Source organism: Homalodisca vitripennis, chromosome 2 (assembly GCF_021130785.1).
Source record: "Homalodisca vitripennis isolate AUS2020 chromosome 2, UT_GWSS_2.1, whole genome shotgun sequence".
NCBI lineage: Eukaryota > Metazoa > Arthropoda > Insecta > Hemiptera > Cicadellidae > Homalodisca > Homalodisca vitripennis.
Window position 1 is genome coordinate 118,012,702 of NC_060208.1, and position 15,671 is coordinate 118,028,372.

A 15,671-nucleotide genomic window follows, 5' to 3' on the forward strand; every position below is an offset into this window, starting at 1 on the left:
CGCTCCAATACCGTAAAGCGTAAATAGCCTTACCCAGTCATGTGGGCTCTGACAGGCGGACATTTTATTTCCTCTGTACTCATGGGACTACCTAAAAACCTAACCTAACCTTCCTAATCTTGATCTGGAACCTTGCAGAAGGTAGTTGCACCGACAACTGGCTTTGAATGTCTCTGCCTGTTCATCATGCCCAAGTAGAAGGAAAAGGCAGGAGAAGATCCTGGGTTTTTACCATTACAAGTAAAGCTATTCCAAGCTTCTTGTCAAATAAATCATAAAACATCTTATGGTTAGTGTAATTACTTTCTGTTCTAATTATGGACTCATGCATATATCTATTACATATAATCTTTCTTGTGAGCTAGATTATAAATGATGTAAGGGGTTATGTGCCACAGAGAGAAATAGATGATGCACATGTTTTATATTCATAATTGTGGGCAAGAAAGAAATGTATAAACAGTAACAGACTTATGTTTTAATTTTCTTTGAACTACTCGTATTTCCATTATTTTTCTTTTTTCTTTTCCTTGACATGAGTTTTGATGACGTCACTCTCTTCAGTGATTTAGTCTTTTGCAACTGCTTCTCTTGTTCACCCTGAAACATATATTAAAGTTATGACATTTGTACATTTAATAATGCTACAAATAACATTTTAAAAATGCAACAGGATTTGTAGTTTATGTTTAGTTAAATATTAATTAATTAATTCAAAATTATATTCATATTCACAAACTTGTTTTCTACCTAATGTAACATTTAAAAAATGTTTACAACATATTTTTATGTAAATTAACAGTATAAAGTATTTTTTTATAGCCTAAAGCAAGAAAACACATAATTAAAAAATCTTTTCTTTACCTTTGTCAGCATTATTTCAACAAATTACCAGTTAAATTAAAAGAACATGTAAATGTAAAAGTTTTCTGTCTTAATTTTAAAAATATAGATTCTTTTAAGCAGATATATTGGTTTGAAAGATAAGATATATTGAATTGTTACATTATTATCTTGTATTTGTAAATGTGAAATAACTGTTTAAGTTTGTTAATAAGTGCACCATTTGCTGCAGTAAGCTGCTAAGTGATAGTGTTAACTTACCAAGGGTTGGACTCCAATTACTACACTAAGAATTCTTGTTTTGTTTATTAGTTTTATAACCCAACCACATTACTGGTAGAGTGGTTAGTGAATTCCATAGTATTAAATTGTGTTCTGTAATTGTAATTACTCTTTGGAATAAATAATTTTTTCATATTTTTATTCCACTTGTAATTTTATATTATATGTACACATGCAATAATTAATATAACATATTCATTGAATCGGCCTAGTTTGCTACTAAAATTCATTTACAAATAAAAAATAACAATTTTAGTAATTAATTTTAGAGCGTTATTAATCATTTTAAATTTGTCAATAATTTAAAATTTTGATGGAAAGCTAATTAATATATTGTTTTGAACATAATTCATTTACCATATGTATCACTCTAAAAGTACTCACAATATCACCAACAGGTAGGCATACAAGTTATGCTAATGTGATAAAAACATAGTTATCCAGAAAAATTAATATAAACCATTAATTTATTACTCTTCTTCGTCATATTAAAATTGTGTGAATTCTGCTTCGATTATCATACATAATTAAATCAAATATGAATAAAATGTAAAAATAAGCTGTTCTAACATAATTAATATAAATAAATTTTGATTTTACACCTTAACCCTTTCAGGACTCATTAAAAAGTGCTAATTTCTCTATCTGGTTGTATTTAAATGTTCAGTTAAAGTACAGTTTTGTATTTTTTTTTAACCAACACTCTTCATTTTGAAAAAATTGGGTAATGCACGATTTTTTATGGGCTTTAAATGTAGAGTAAAGAAGGTATAAGGCAATGGTTGTTGTTACACCATCATATCTTTTATTTATAATATTTAATACTTAAGACAAATATTTTAAAACTGTTGGTGTATAAAATCAGATCTGTTTTATTTTATATGTGTATATTAACTTATTTATTTTATTTTGTAACATTATTACTACTCCCAAAATAAACTGTAAACAAATAAAATTTATACAAATCACTATTGTTAGGGATATCTAAGCCTTGATCCGATGGAGGAGGCAAATCGGTCTTTTCATCACGGGATGTTAAAATCGTCATCTAGTACATCACTGTCATTAATAATCCACTTTTACTTGCAGCAATCAGAAAAATAAATAGTACTAAATAAATAATTCACACATTGTTTCAACACTATAACCTAGCAACCCAATCCAAAGTAATAAAAGCTTTGTATTTTAAAGTGAAAATGAGGCCTAAAACTGATTACGTTATTTAATTAACTTTACCCCCATATTTACAATAGATTAAAAACTAAAAAAAACTTTATTACAACAAAAAAAAAAAACATTAAAAAGTACAAAGAACCCGATTCACAGTAGCCCGACCAGTTTGTTTACATTAGCAGACAATTCACTTAGCCTGGTACTATTGTTGCACGTCAACACAACTAATAGCAAGAACTAACTGCAAAGAAATAGCTGCAATATTGTTTAAAAATAGTTCAAACTATTCCTGAGAGGTAGCAGCACAATGTAAAGCCAGTAGAACCCACAGAACTAATCACATACGTCAGTCAAATGAAACATAGTACACTGCTGTTCTGTATCCATAATTCGTCCACTAGCGGAACTGCAGCACACCGTGCAGCGCCCGTGTTTCATCCGGAAAGGATATTCACACATTTAATTATAAATATAATTCTGATTTCAGAAATACATAATTTTTATTTCCAAATTACGTATTTCTGAAGCCAGAATACAATTAGGAATGAAATGTGTGAATTTAATTTTTTTATGAAGTTGATGTTAGTTATGTTGATATTAGAGGATGAAATTTAGTTTTTATGTTTTTACAGAGTTATGAACCACCAATTTATAACACATTAAAAATAAAATATGAACTCAAATTTTTTTGTTCTTTGGTAAGTAAAACAATGTTATATTTGTAGCATTGGCATGGTTGAAATGAACTTTAGGAAAAAACCCAAATGGTTGGCTTAAAATTTGGGTTTATATGCCATTTTGTTTAATAAAAATCCAAGAATTCAAAACGTAACAGGAAGTGTTTTCTAATTAGTTACACATTAGTTTTTGAGATGTAAAATATTGTTAATGTAGTTTAGAAAGGATGTTATCTGTATAAAAATAAGTATATAATAAACTAAGTGTTTGTTTTTTTTTTTTAGTATTATAATTTTGATTTATAGCAATTTTACTTAGTAATTTACTCTTTAACCCTTAAAGCACTGAAGAAAATTTGGCCTCAGTTTAATTAGTGTGCATTTAAAGATTTTTTAAATTCTGTTTTTGTTATAGTTAAATTTATTTTCTACTTCTTGAAAGAAGAAATAACAAACAATTTTTGTAAAAGAAACTTACTGGTTTTGCACTTAAATACACTGCGTAAGTGGGTGCGCAGTTTGGTTATATCCACATTTAATTGATAGATACCAAGTATTTGTTATCATAACTATATAAATTACATATATCCTTAACTGTACCTAGTTCATGTATTCCAAGTTGCCAGAGGCTTCGCACACAATATTTTAGGCTTTGCACGTATATGAGCATTTCTGGTTCAAGTGAATTAGATTTTTTTGACGCCAATGTTGAATTTGCCTTGTTGCCATGATCAAGAAAATCCTTCAAAAGGTGCATATTTATGGCCATTGTAATTTACTTAGATATTAGTATTTTGTGTCCCATAGTCTATGAAAATATTTATCACAGATCATATAAACCTACTTCTGTCAAAAGACAACTAAGATGGGTTTATAGCAGTCTTTAAATTTATAGCAAATGTTAGATAGTACCTTTGTTTTTATATATAATACTTAATAATGTAAAGATATAAGTACATTAACAACGACACTATTACGGGTTTGTTTATTTATAAACTGAAAAATATTATACATATTTTAGAATATTTAGAGCTCGATTTGGTAGTACATTAGTTCAAAAGCACAGTCCAGCAAACTTTCATCTAGCATAGTTCCTGCCGACTGCTTCAATGTAAATCTTCGGAGTCAAATTCTGACCATCTTATAATTTAGGATATTTTATAAAGTAGATGAGTATTTACCAAATAGCTAAAATCTTAAAATGGCATGAAAACTAATGGTTACTCCTTGAGAATTTACACATTATAAATGTAAACAAATTGAAAATAGTGGTTAAACTTACAAAACATATGGATGCTGTCATAAAACAAAGTTAACACAGAACAGTTTATTTCATTTGAGAGGCTCTTTCAATTAATATTTCACAACTTTAGAGACAAAGATGGGATTTTTGCCACTTTAAAGACCAGTGGGGCCTAGCCCGGAGGGATTTTCGAAACAAGAATAGGCCTATATTCATACCAGGAACCGTAAGAATATAGGTATCACGGATCACTCTATGGTTCAGGTTAGCGTGGCGGTGCGGTTGTTGGGTGGCGGGGGGGAGGGGGCAGAGCCGGTCTCGCCCTCCACCCCTCCCTCGCCCGCACACGTATATGCTACGCTCTCCTCAAACAGATGTTAAATAATGCCGACTGGTCGGATGTATACAAACATTCTGATGTATCGGCTGCTTTTTGACTCTTTTCCTTTCTATATTTCAACAATTGTTAAATCAATCAACTTTTATCGTCGAGAACTCTTTTCAGTATAAGAAAATTAAACCCTGGATAAATAATGCGATTTGTTCGAGGATTAAGAGAAGAAACTTACTCTTCAGTCATGTTAAAAAGCATCCTTACAACGAGAGCCTAAAAAATTATTACCTAACATTCAGGAATAAATTACGGAACGATATAAAATTATTAAAAGATCGTTTCTATAGAGACAAATTTAATAAGTGTGAAGGAAATTCTAAAGCAACATGGAAAGTAATAAATGAAGTAACAGGACAAAATAAAGCAAATAGAAGTCAGATAAGGCTAGAAATAGGCGATATGACAGTTTCTGATTCACACATTATATCAAATCGATTCAATGAGTATTTCTTAGATGTAGTGAATAATTTAGATTTGAACAAAAATGTGAATGATAAATTTCTTGTCTATGCACTATAACAATTATTTTCCATGTAGAATGGAAGTTCATTCGATTTTTATTGAACCAGTTTTAGCTGAAGAGTTGCTGTGTGTTATAAAATCTCTAAAGAATAACACTGCGCCTGGTATTGATGGAATAAGCACTTGTACACTAAAGGAAGTTTCTGAAAATATTTTAGATGTTTTTCTGTATATAATTAATCTTAGCTCCAAACTGGCATTTTTTCCAATTAAATTAAAAAATGCTGTTGTCATACCAATTTTTAAGAGTGGTTCCAGTTTATTATGCAGTAATTATCGTCCGATATCATTGCTTTCTTGTTTCTCTAAGGTTATTGAGAAGGTAATGAAGCATAAGCTTATGAAGTTCTTAAGTAAAACAAATTTTTTTAGTACCGTACCAAACAGTTTGGATTTAGATCCGGACCTAAACACTGAACATGCCTTATTAAACTTTATGACCAATGTTTATGATGGAATTAATGACGGAAAAAATGTTAGTGGCCTATTTTTAGATATCAAAAAGCCTTTTGATACAGTTGACCATAATATTCTTTTGGAAAAGCTTTATCGGTGTGGCATTCGGGGAGTTGTATATGATTGGTTTCAGAGTTACTTGCTGAAGAGAAAACAATGTGTCAAAATTAATGCTGTATGTAGTGACATGGGTGTAATTAAAAATGGTGTACCACAAGGATCAGTTCTTGGAGCTATTTTTATTCATAATATATATAAATGATTTTTGTAATGCTTCGCTTTCATGGTACTTTAACATCTTTTGCGGATGATACTGCCTTGTGCTATGCCAGCAAGGATTTGGACTCAGTACGAGTAGCAATGAGTCGTGACCTTGATGCGATACAGTGGTGGTTCACTGTGAATCATATGCAACTGAGCGTTGAAAAAACAAAATACATAAATTTTTCATTAAAAAAAGAAGTAAATTTTTTCAGTACCGATTTATATAGGTGTGCAGATTGTATTAGTCAACAAATTCATTGTAAAAAAAGTAAATGTTCTGTTTTGGGTAAAACCAGTGAAATAAAAGTATTTAAGGTGTATATGTTGATAGTGAAATGAATTGGAAGATACATATAAGTAAATTAAATTTAAATAAAATCCTAAGGTTTTTCTATTTTTTTAAAAAAGTATGTGTAGTGAGAGAGTTTTGCGTACAGTTTATTTTTCAATGGTGCAGAGCAGAATAGAGTATGGAATAGTATTTTGGGGCAATACATATATTTCTTACTTGAACTCATATATCTACGGCAGAAGCATTTGGTAAGAATAATCTCGAATAAAACTAAATATGAACCTTCTCGTCCATTGTTCTTAGACCTAAAAATTTTTTCCTCTGAGATATTTATATGTATTCAAAGTATTAAAACTTTTTTTACTGTAGAAGTGGAAATATTCCAGCCAATGTAAATACCTATAAATTGAGATTAAGAAATGCAAATAAATTTACAATACCTAAGCCAACAATATCTTTTTACACTAGAACATATAATTTTATCGCACCAAAGATTTTTAACCAAATACCTGATTATATTAAATATTCATACAACAAAAATATTTTTTTTGAATAGACTAAAATCATGGCTCTTTCATTTGGAAGATATTGAGTTTTTGTTTAATATTATACAATAGCTTACTTATTCAGATGATCAGTGTTTATCAGTAATGTATGGTTAATATTTGTATGTAAATATTTATTTATTGTTAATACAGTTGTGAAGTCAATATTTTTGTTTTTATTATGTATCTGTAGTCTATGTTCTGCTTCCTTGTGGATGGTGGTACGGGAAGTCAGGTGTTGTTATTTTCTCTTGTTGCAAGTTGCATTTGTTTATTTTGTTAACTGTGGATAAATTTTTTTGCTAAGGCACAACATGTTTGTTTTTTTGAGACCATCTTTGTCAATTTTCTTAAAAAATAATTTTTTCTGAGTGCTATTGTTTTTTTGTAAGTACTGTAAAGGAACCTCTGAACAGGCTTGCCTTAGAGGCCCTAGATTTTCTTAAAATTTCCTTCTTGTGTCAATATTTACCTACTGTAATATGTACATACTGTATATTGTAATAGTTAAAGGCTGTTTTTCAATGCAAAACTACTAAGTTAAAGTAATAAAATAATGGTCAGCCTGACAAGAGAAATTATTAAATGTTGAGATAAAAGTGTACATTTTGTTAACTGTTGAAATTTGAGAAAATAAAATTCTTTATTCTTTATAAGAATATCTATGTAAAATTTCAGTACAATCGGTTGAATAGTTTACACGTGAAAATAAACAAACAAACAAAGGAACTTTTACATTCATAATATTATTACAAAATGTCTATTCTTGGAGTGGCATCATATTCTTACCTGAGTTAAAGTTTTTAGTTCTTTTAATGCCTCTTTATACGGTTCTTCAAGCAATTTCAGTTCCTCTTCATCAACAACCAATTCCGTCACATTACCTTGTTTTCCAGCTGTTTGGAGCATTTGCTGGAATATCCCCACCTGAAAATTTGATTTTAGGTTTTCATTTACAGTACTCTCAATTATTCCACTTTTGTGTCATGTGTTCAACATGACATGGTGGAAACATTAAATGTCCTTAAACTCACTGTAAAGGGGAAAAATAACAAAAAGGAATATTGAGCGTTATTTTTAGAATACAATACTGTGTATCTTTTACAATACTACCCTCACTTCAAATGTACACAAACACAGTAGACTATAGTACAGTTGCATAAGAAAGTTAGGAAATGCTAGTAGTGATTGGACTCAGTATTAGTGTAATTACTTGAGAATATTGCAATTTTATCATATATTGGTCTAAGTAGGATTAAGGATTTTTTTGACAAAAATAATCTTTTATTAAATTCAGATAAATATAATTATATTTCTTTTTTTATAAAGCAATCCAGATCAAATTTAAACTGTGACATGTTTCTAGACAATGACTGAAAAACAAATAGACCACACAAAGTTTTTAGGACTTGTAATACATAAAAACTTAGCTTGAGTAAACATGTAGATCATGTTACTAATATGATGTCTACTGGTCTATATGCATTGTGACAAATGGCAAAAATTAGTAATTTAAATACATTGAAATTAATATTTATTTCTCATTGATCCACTCACATTTGGCTTACAGAATAAGCATTTACGGAGCTACAATATGTAATTTAGATAGTCTATTGGTCCTACAAAAAAAATCTTTGAGAGTCATGAAAAATTTAAGATGTACACATTCTGTTAAACATATTTTATTTGAACTTGGAATTCTGACAGTATATGGTTTACACATATATAAATAAATAATTTATGTAAAACAATTTTTTGATCTGATACTAAAAACTAATAAACATACATACAATACTCGTTTTAATAGACACATTGATCAACACAATCTAGAATTTTACAAAAAGAAAATATATTACAGAGGTGTGAGATATTTACATAATTTACCATCAAAATTTCTAATGAAAACAGATCTGTTAAAATTTAAAAAAGAAGTAAAGGATTATTTAACTAATTTGTCTCTATATTCTTTTGAGGAATATTTCAATACAAAAACCGATTAATTCATTTAAAGAAGAATTGAAGATAAATTGTTAAGACGTAAGTTTTATCATTTAAATGAACTAATGTTACCATTTTTTATTTATATTTTAAAATTAATACTAGTAATTAGTTTTATTTTAGTGACGCTATTCTTTGTACCTTGTACATATTATGAAATAAAGTGGTTTGACTATGACTATGACTGTATCTGTGTTCAATTGCTCCAAGACATGTTCAATTGCTTCAATAATCAGTATGTCAAATCACAAGTGCACAGTGATTACAAGATACAGTTCTACCTCTTTCAGTCATTGGACTGTGTTATTTTAACGTTACAACAAGGGAAGTTTGAAAGTACTTTGCATTGCATGCCTGAAATGTGACAGGTTCATTTTACTTTAAAGAGCTATCTTAAACACAAAATAAGTTTAGTACACCTTGAAATTTAAAATACTGGTTTTTACTATGGGGCGTTTGCAAATAAAAGGTATTTGTTTATCGCATCATGTAGCTTTCACGGACTTAGGCTGCAGGCTTTCATAGAATTTTAGGAAATGAGCTGGAACACCGACTAAGAGGAACTCAAATATCCTCACTGGGCCAGAATCACCTCAGCCTGCAATATAAATCATTTGCTAATAGGAACCATGGTGAAACAAGATTGTCAGGACAGATCATTGCAAACTTTGGTAACTCCATGTTGGCGAACACTTTGAAAAAATCTTTGTCAAAGACCCTAGTGTTGCACAATCTAAAAAGTTTCTGACAAACTATGTGAAATTGTTACTGACTTTTTAAATCAGTTTAAAACAGAGACGCTGAGTTTAAACACTTTGAATAACTACAAACTGAATAAACCATTACACTGAATCTTAAATTTCAATTAATTGTTATTTTCTGTTGTTTATGTATGATTTGCCTAACGCAATCAAAATGAATAAGAACTTCATCATGGCTTATAATTATGTTTTTCCACCAACAACAGGAAATTAAAGGTTAAGGCTGATTTACTAACCTGTGTGTGAGTAACCATGGTGACAGCCAGGCCGGGTTGTCCAGCGCGACCTGAGCGTCCTGCGCGGTGTATGTAGCCCTTGATATACTTGGGCATGTCGTAAGACACTACGCAGCACACATCGGGGATATCCATACCTCGTGCCAGTGCATCCGTGCTCACCAACCTTTACCAAGTAACATACTATTAACCTTGGGAATAGATTATAACTATACCTGCCTTACCTTTGAATCAATCAAATAACAAGAATCCCTAACTGATTCATTATTTCCACCACTACACTGGAAATTATGACTTTTCTAACTCTAAGAGGTATCAAGATTTCACTGTAAACTACACCAATAGTTTTAGTAACTTTTATAATTTGTTAAAAGCTCTGACATGATTGGAGTGAAATCACAGACACACAAGCTATTGCTATAATTTGTGCAACAAGAGTAGCTGTCATAATCTAATGAAGTAAATTGCATCTCTTTAACAATTGTTCATGTTTCAAATCAGGATCAATATCTACAATTCCATTTTATTCTAGCTTAACCCTTTAATTAGGTACAATATGGTGAACAAAACTTAATTTTGAAATGTGCCGGAAATTTTTAAGACTTGGTAGTGCTAAATGTTTCAAGATTCTCTTTATGTAAATATAAGTTTTTTAGAAAGGCTTTAGTAAAACATTTATGATCTCAGATTCTGTGCATTGGGAAACATTCATTCTACGTTTTTAAGAACTGTCAGTCTGCATTATTGAAATTATTATGAAAAAATTATAAATTCGATAAATAATTGTGAGATAGCCATTTTGTGTCAAATTTCATCTAGTTTTATAAAAAAGTTTAACATTATTATACATAGAACAGAGCTAATGCAACAAAACAAAATGTTATGTACATAAATGATTAAATAGTTTCAGCAATATAATTATAAAAGAATGTATATTATTTTGTACATTTTCTTTCTCACATTGGGTTTTGGGTAGTTCATTTTGTAGTAAAAGTTATAAATCCAAAATTTTCAATTTCTGTACATATGCCCTAACTTAATCCCCTTTCCCTAATCCACAATCAAATATAAATCAATAAATACTCACACATCAATGTTCCCAGCAGCAAATCTGAGCAAGGTGGCTTCCCTGGTCTTGGGCGAGCACTCTGCAGATATCTCAGCAACAGTGAAAGGCTGCTGGGTATTGTGGGCCAAGGTTGCCAATACACCAGTTAGTTGATGGCCTGTACGGCTGCTGTGTGTGAAGACCAACACGCGACGCCAGCCCTCACGTGTAATTAGTCTGTACAGCACTAGAGGCTTGACAACCTGTGTACACCTGACCATGTGTTCCTGTAGCTCGGCTGGTGTTGTGAACTTGCCTATAAATTCTCCCTCTCCACCTACAACATAACCATGTCATCCTCAGACAACTCTTACAGGGTTTACCTGTAAAGCAATGTCACCGATTCATTTTCTTTGCCACACCAGTACCTCACATGGGATCAATTGGGAATGGTGGAGGCAGATATCAACTAATGAATCCTGGGTCACTAGGTTTTCTCCCTCCAGCCAGAGAATTAGGACAGCATTTCTGCTAAATTCAAATTATAGCCTGTGCAGATGAAAATGGAGTGCTTGATTAAACAAAGGATGGTAATCAAGTTTTGTGTTAAACTTGGCAAGACGAATGGTGGAAACTGCTTTTAAAGAATATTCCCTGTTGATTCAGTAAGAGTTCTGGTATTCCAAGGTCGTTTTAAAGGCAGGGAAAAGGTGAAGCTTATGAAGGACAGCCATCAACACGTATGCAGTACCAGAGAAGTTTGATTTGTTCAATTTGTCTGCTTGGAGTTGCTAGTCTCCCGACAGGTGTCCCTCCTGGGTGATGGATGGGGGAATACCCATTGAGTTTGTTGGGTATAGACAAATACCTATAATATAATAAACTAAGGTAAACCACAATAACAAAGTAATACAGAAATTTGTTCACAACCTGTAGAGTCTTTCAGAAAACTCAAAGAAAAAATTCCCCTACAAAAGAAACATATTTATCCAGGAGAAACATAAATGAGACAATCTCCTGTTGATTAACCATTCTCAGAGCGATTATATGTAAGGATATCATAAGTGGTCCACCCATTGAGCGGTGGCACAGGGAAGAAGAAATGGAATAAGTTTGAGCTAAATGAGAGGCGAAAAAGAAATATTTGTAAGAAATAGAATGAAGCAGGTGCCTCAAAATTTGTTGATATAAGTTACAGAGGTGTTGATTGCAAAATAAGCCAAATTCCAGGAAAGAACTTCTTGCCTAAATCCTCTTGAGTGAAAAGAATTACTGCTATTCATTAAAGCAATGGAACAGTTCAGAATAAATATGATATGCATGAGATCTCACTAAAATACAAAAGGAAAATACAAAACAATGGGACTGTATAGTTTAGTTAGACATGGGAAAGAAAATATATGCTGTGTTAATGAACAATTAGTAAGTGGGAAATAGACTTCTTATAACAAACAAATGTAGTGAGAGATATGACAGTACTCAAAGTAATTTATATATAAAATTACATTTCCAATCTGATTTCAATCTGAGCAACTATATTATGTCAATTACTTACTGGCAAATCAATTGTTACAAAAAACAACTATAATAGTTAATAATATAATAGTTAATTATTAATAGATAATAATAATTATTATCTAACAAGAAACAATTTTTAATCTATTATTCAGTAAGAGTCATTAACCATATCATATTTCTTGACATTTGAACTAAATGACTGATTGATATACTTGTATACACATACTCACCCTGATCCTTGGTGGCTTCTACCACTGAAGTGAAGAGCCGGGGCTGAAACAGGTTCAGTTGGCTGAGTTTCTCTGGATCTATACTTAGTGTGGCAGAGAACAACAGCTTCTGGGGTCTCCTGGGCAGAGTGTTTAAGTTGTGTAGAGTCAGCAAGGGGCAACCTTTGCAGACAAACGGAAATATAAAACTTATCTGCACATATCTCATCAATTCTTGATTTTCTATAAGAGAATCTCCGATTAAGAGAACATTGTCACTGACTGATTGATAGAATTTACAATCCATGTCAATCTGAAAAGATACAACTTGTTGAAAAAGACACGTTATCAGTAAACAGAACATTTTTTCTTGTGTACTATCTAAGGAATCCTTTCTTTGATACTGTGCATCTAAGGTTAAAAAACTGTAATCTCTCCTCTACATATAATGTTATGTACTTAAAAACATTAGGTTTTCATACCAAAGAAGAAAGTACAAATTACGATAAAGAGAATTTGTGCCCTCATATATGTTATAATTCATTGTCGATAGCCCAGACTTGTTTATAATTATTAAAATTAGGTTTACAACCTACCGGTCATTCAATCCAATGGTCCCCCAAATCCTCCTGCATGCAGTATCAAGCATGATCATGATTTATGTTAATTTGTGAGAGTGATATATTTATTTGTATGTGCTAACAAACTAAATATGAAAGAAATTAATTTAATAATATTCTGTCTCAAAATCAAATCTAAATAATGAAGCAAATCCAGCCAAGGTTCTTCCAAGCTGTGAACACCTGCTAAACCTTTTTGAAAAGAGTGCAACGAGAAATCATTAATAATGTGCTAAATTGTCTGAGAACCCATTCAAAAATCACATGAGGGATCAAGAATCATTACCCATTTGGATTTCCATGTATTGCATCTACCCAGTTCGAAATCGATTCAAAACAACCCACTCCTTTTGGGGAGGTCTGTACCACCCAATCTAATCATTGGATTGGAAATCAGAAACTTGATCTGGCTTTCAAAAAATTCCCAGGAGAGAGGCCAGTTAGCATTTGGTGAAGAAAGAACTGAAATCAACTGGGAAGCTGTATGTAGGGGTGGTTTATGAGATCCTAGTAAAGTTTCAACCCATGTTGAATGAATAAGATGTTGTATACTATTGGTCCTCAATTTTATTTTTCCTGCTGATTTTGGAAGGTGGCTTTTAAAAGTGAGAGATCAATCGAAGGTAACCAACAAATAGTGTGGGTGTTCATTGTGATTTAGTTTAACTTTCTTTCTTTCTTCTTGTTTGCTGAATTTCAGCAGGTTCTGCTTACTTTGAGCATGGAACCTCGATAAACATTCTTGTATGTATGACCAGTTTTTTTATATTACCTTATTTATAGATTTAAGAAAACTTACAATTTCCAGTATTATTTCCATATCAAAGCTCGTTAAAAGATCTTTCAATATATAAGGTGGATCTATTTTCTTTGCTTTCAGTTTAGTGAGCAATTCATGTCTGAAGTCGTTATATTGCACACAATCAAAGATTAAATGTTGAAGACTTTCTATGGAACCTGCATTGCATTTGAGGCATAACGGAGTGAAATAACAATTTATCTTAAATAGGGTTTCATTAACCCAAGCATGTCCAATTCTTAGTCTATTTATTGTTACTATTTTATTTCTACTGAGTTTGTAATTAATATACCATGGGGAGGGGCTATCAGGGGCAAGTAGTGATTGTTTAATTGCGCCAACAAAATCTTCCAATGACACTTTAAAATCTGTTGGTTCTTTACCTGCTTGGGTTGCCTCTTTTGCCAGCCTATCTACATGTTCATTGGGACCTATCCCCACATGACTTGGTACCCATTGAAAAGTGAAGTATTTATTACCTCTCATCATGCAGATTGTAATGGCTGATGCCAGATTTTCTTCATAATCTGCTGAATTTGCTGCCTTTATGGCTAGTATAGCAGCTTTTGAGTCAGAACATACTACAATGTTATCATAATTTTGTTCGTTTGCTATTTCGACAGCTTTCTTTATGGCATACAGTTCTGCGGAATAGCTGGATGCCTGGTTTGGAAGTTTATATTTGTATTCTATTTTTAAGTCCTGTATATACACGGCAGAGCCTGCGACATCCTTGCTTCGTGAGCCATCAGTGTAAATTCTTAGATAGTTTTCATATTTCTTTCTCATTAATTCTAGAAATAATGCTTTAATGGCTTCTGGTGGGAGTAATGATTTTTTCCTAACTGTGTCATCAATCTCTAGTTCAAATGATATTTTTAAGTTCTTAAGCAGTAGGGGGCTATCAACGAATTCCAAAAGATTTGAATCACTTACTGCAATATTGTTTAGATTCGCCAGATTATCTACTGTGTTCACCAGTTCCATGTATAGAGGTTTGGTTTTTTTGACCCAGTACTTATGATGATAAGCTACTGCATGTAAATATCTTATATTCACATAGCATGGGTGTTGTGGATTACTTAGTGTTTTAAACAATATTTTCTCTGTTAAGAATTCTCTCCTTATATGTAAGGGAGGTAATGCTGCCTCTGCATGCAGAGTATTAGTTGGGGAAGATTTCATAGCTCCGAGAATGCATCTTAAAGCATGGTTTTGGACTATTTGTAGGCTTTTAAGGTTGACTTTTGGGGCATGACCAAAAATAAAGCAACCATACTCCAGCTTAGATCTAATTACACTTTTATATACCTTTGTTAGAAGCTGCGGGTGGACACCTAGCCTCCCACAAGCCAGTGACCTCAGGATGTCAAGGTCTTTTAGGGATTTGCTTACCAGTGATTGGATGTGCTCCTTAAAGTTTAATTTATTATCGATTATAATACCTAAGATCTTATGGCTATTGACTACAGGAATGACTTGATTGTCAACAGTCAATGTGGGATTTATGATTTCTTTCCTTCTACTTATTATGATAATTTTACACTTTCTTGGATTTATATTAAGCGATACCTTTAACAGGTATTGTTCAAGGCTGGACAAGGCTTCTTGGATCCCAGCTGCAATAATGTCTAGCTCTTTATGACTACAGATTAGGGTTATGTCATCTGCGTACAGTAGAGGTTGTACCTGTCTTGGCATATACCTACCGATGTCTGCAGTATACAGTGAAAATAATATTGGACTGAGCACACACCCCTGGGGAAGGCCTCTATATGCAGTTCTGATGAA

The 15,671-nt window shown here is 31.9% G+C and overlaps 1 protein-coding gene across 1 annotated transcript in view; it reads right to left on the bottom strand.

The window, feature by feature from the left end:
* Nucleotides 1-458: 458 nt before the first annotated feature.
* Nucleotides 459-15,671, bottom strand: part of LOC124354638 (ATP-dependent RNA helicase DDX51) — a 32,609-nt gene continuing 17,396 nt past the window's right edge. Inside the window, exons 7-11 of the mRNA XM_046805254.1 lie at nt 12,483-12,644; nt 10,774-11,071; nt 9,687-9,852; nt 7,481-7,618; nt 459-600 (exon numbers count right to left, since the gene is read on the bottom strand). Coding sequence (XP_046661210.1) covers nt 472-600; nt 7,481-7,618; nt 9,687-9,852; nt 10,774-11,071; nt 12,483-12,644 — 893 coding nt within the window. The 3' untranslated portion in view covers nt 459-471. The remainder of the gene's footprint in view (nt 601-7,480; nt 7,619-9,686; nt 9,853-10,773; nt 11,072-12,482; nt 12,645-15,671) is intronic.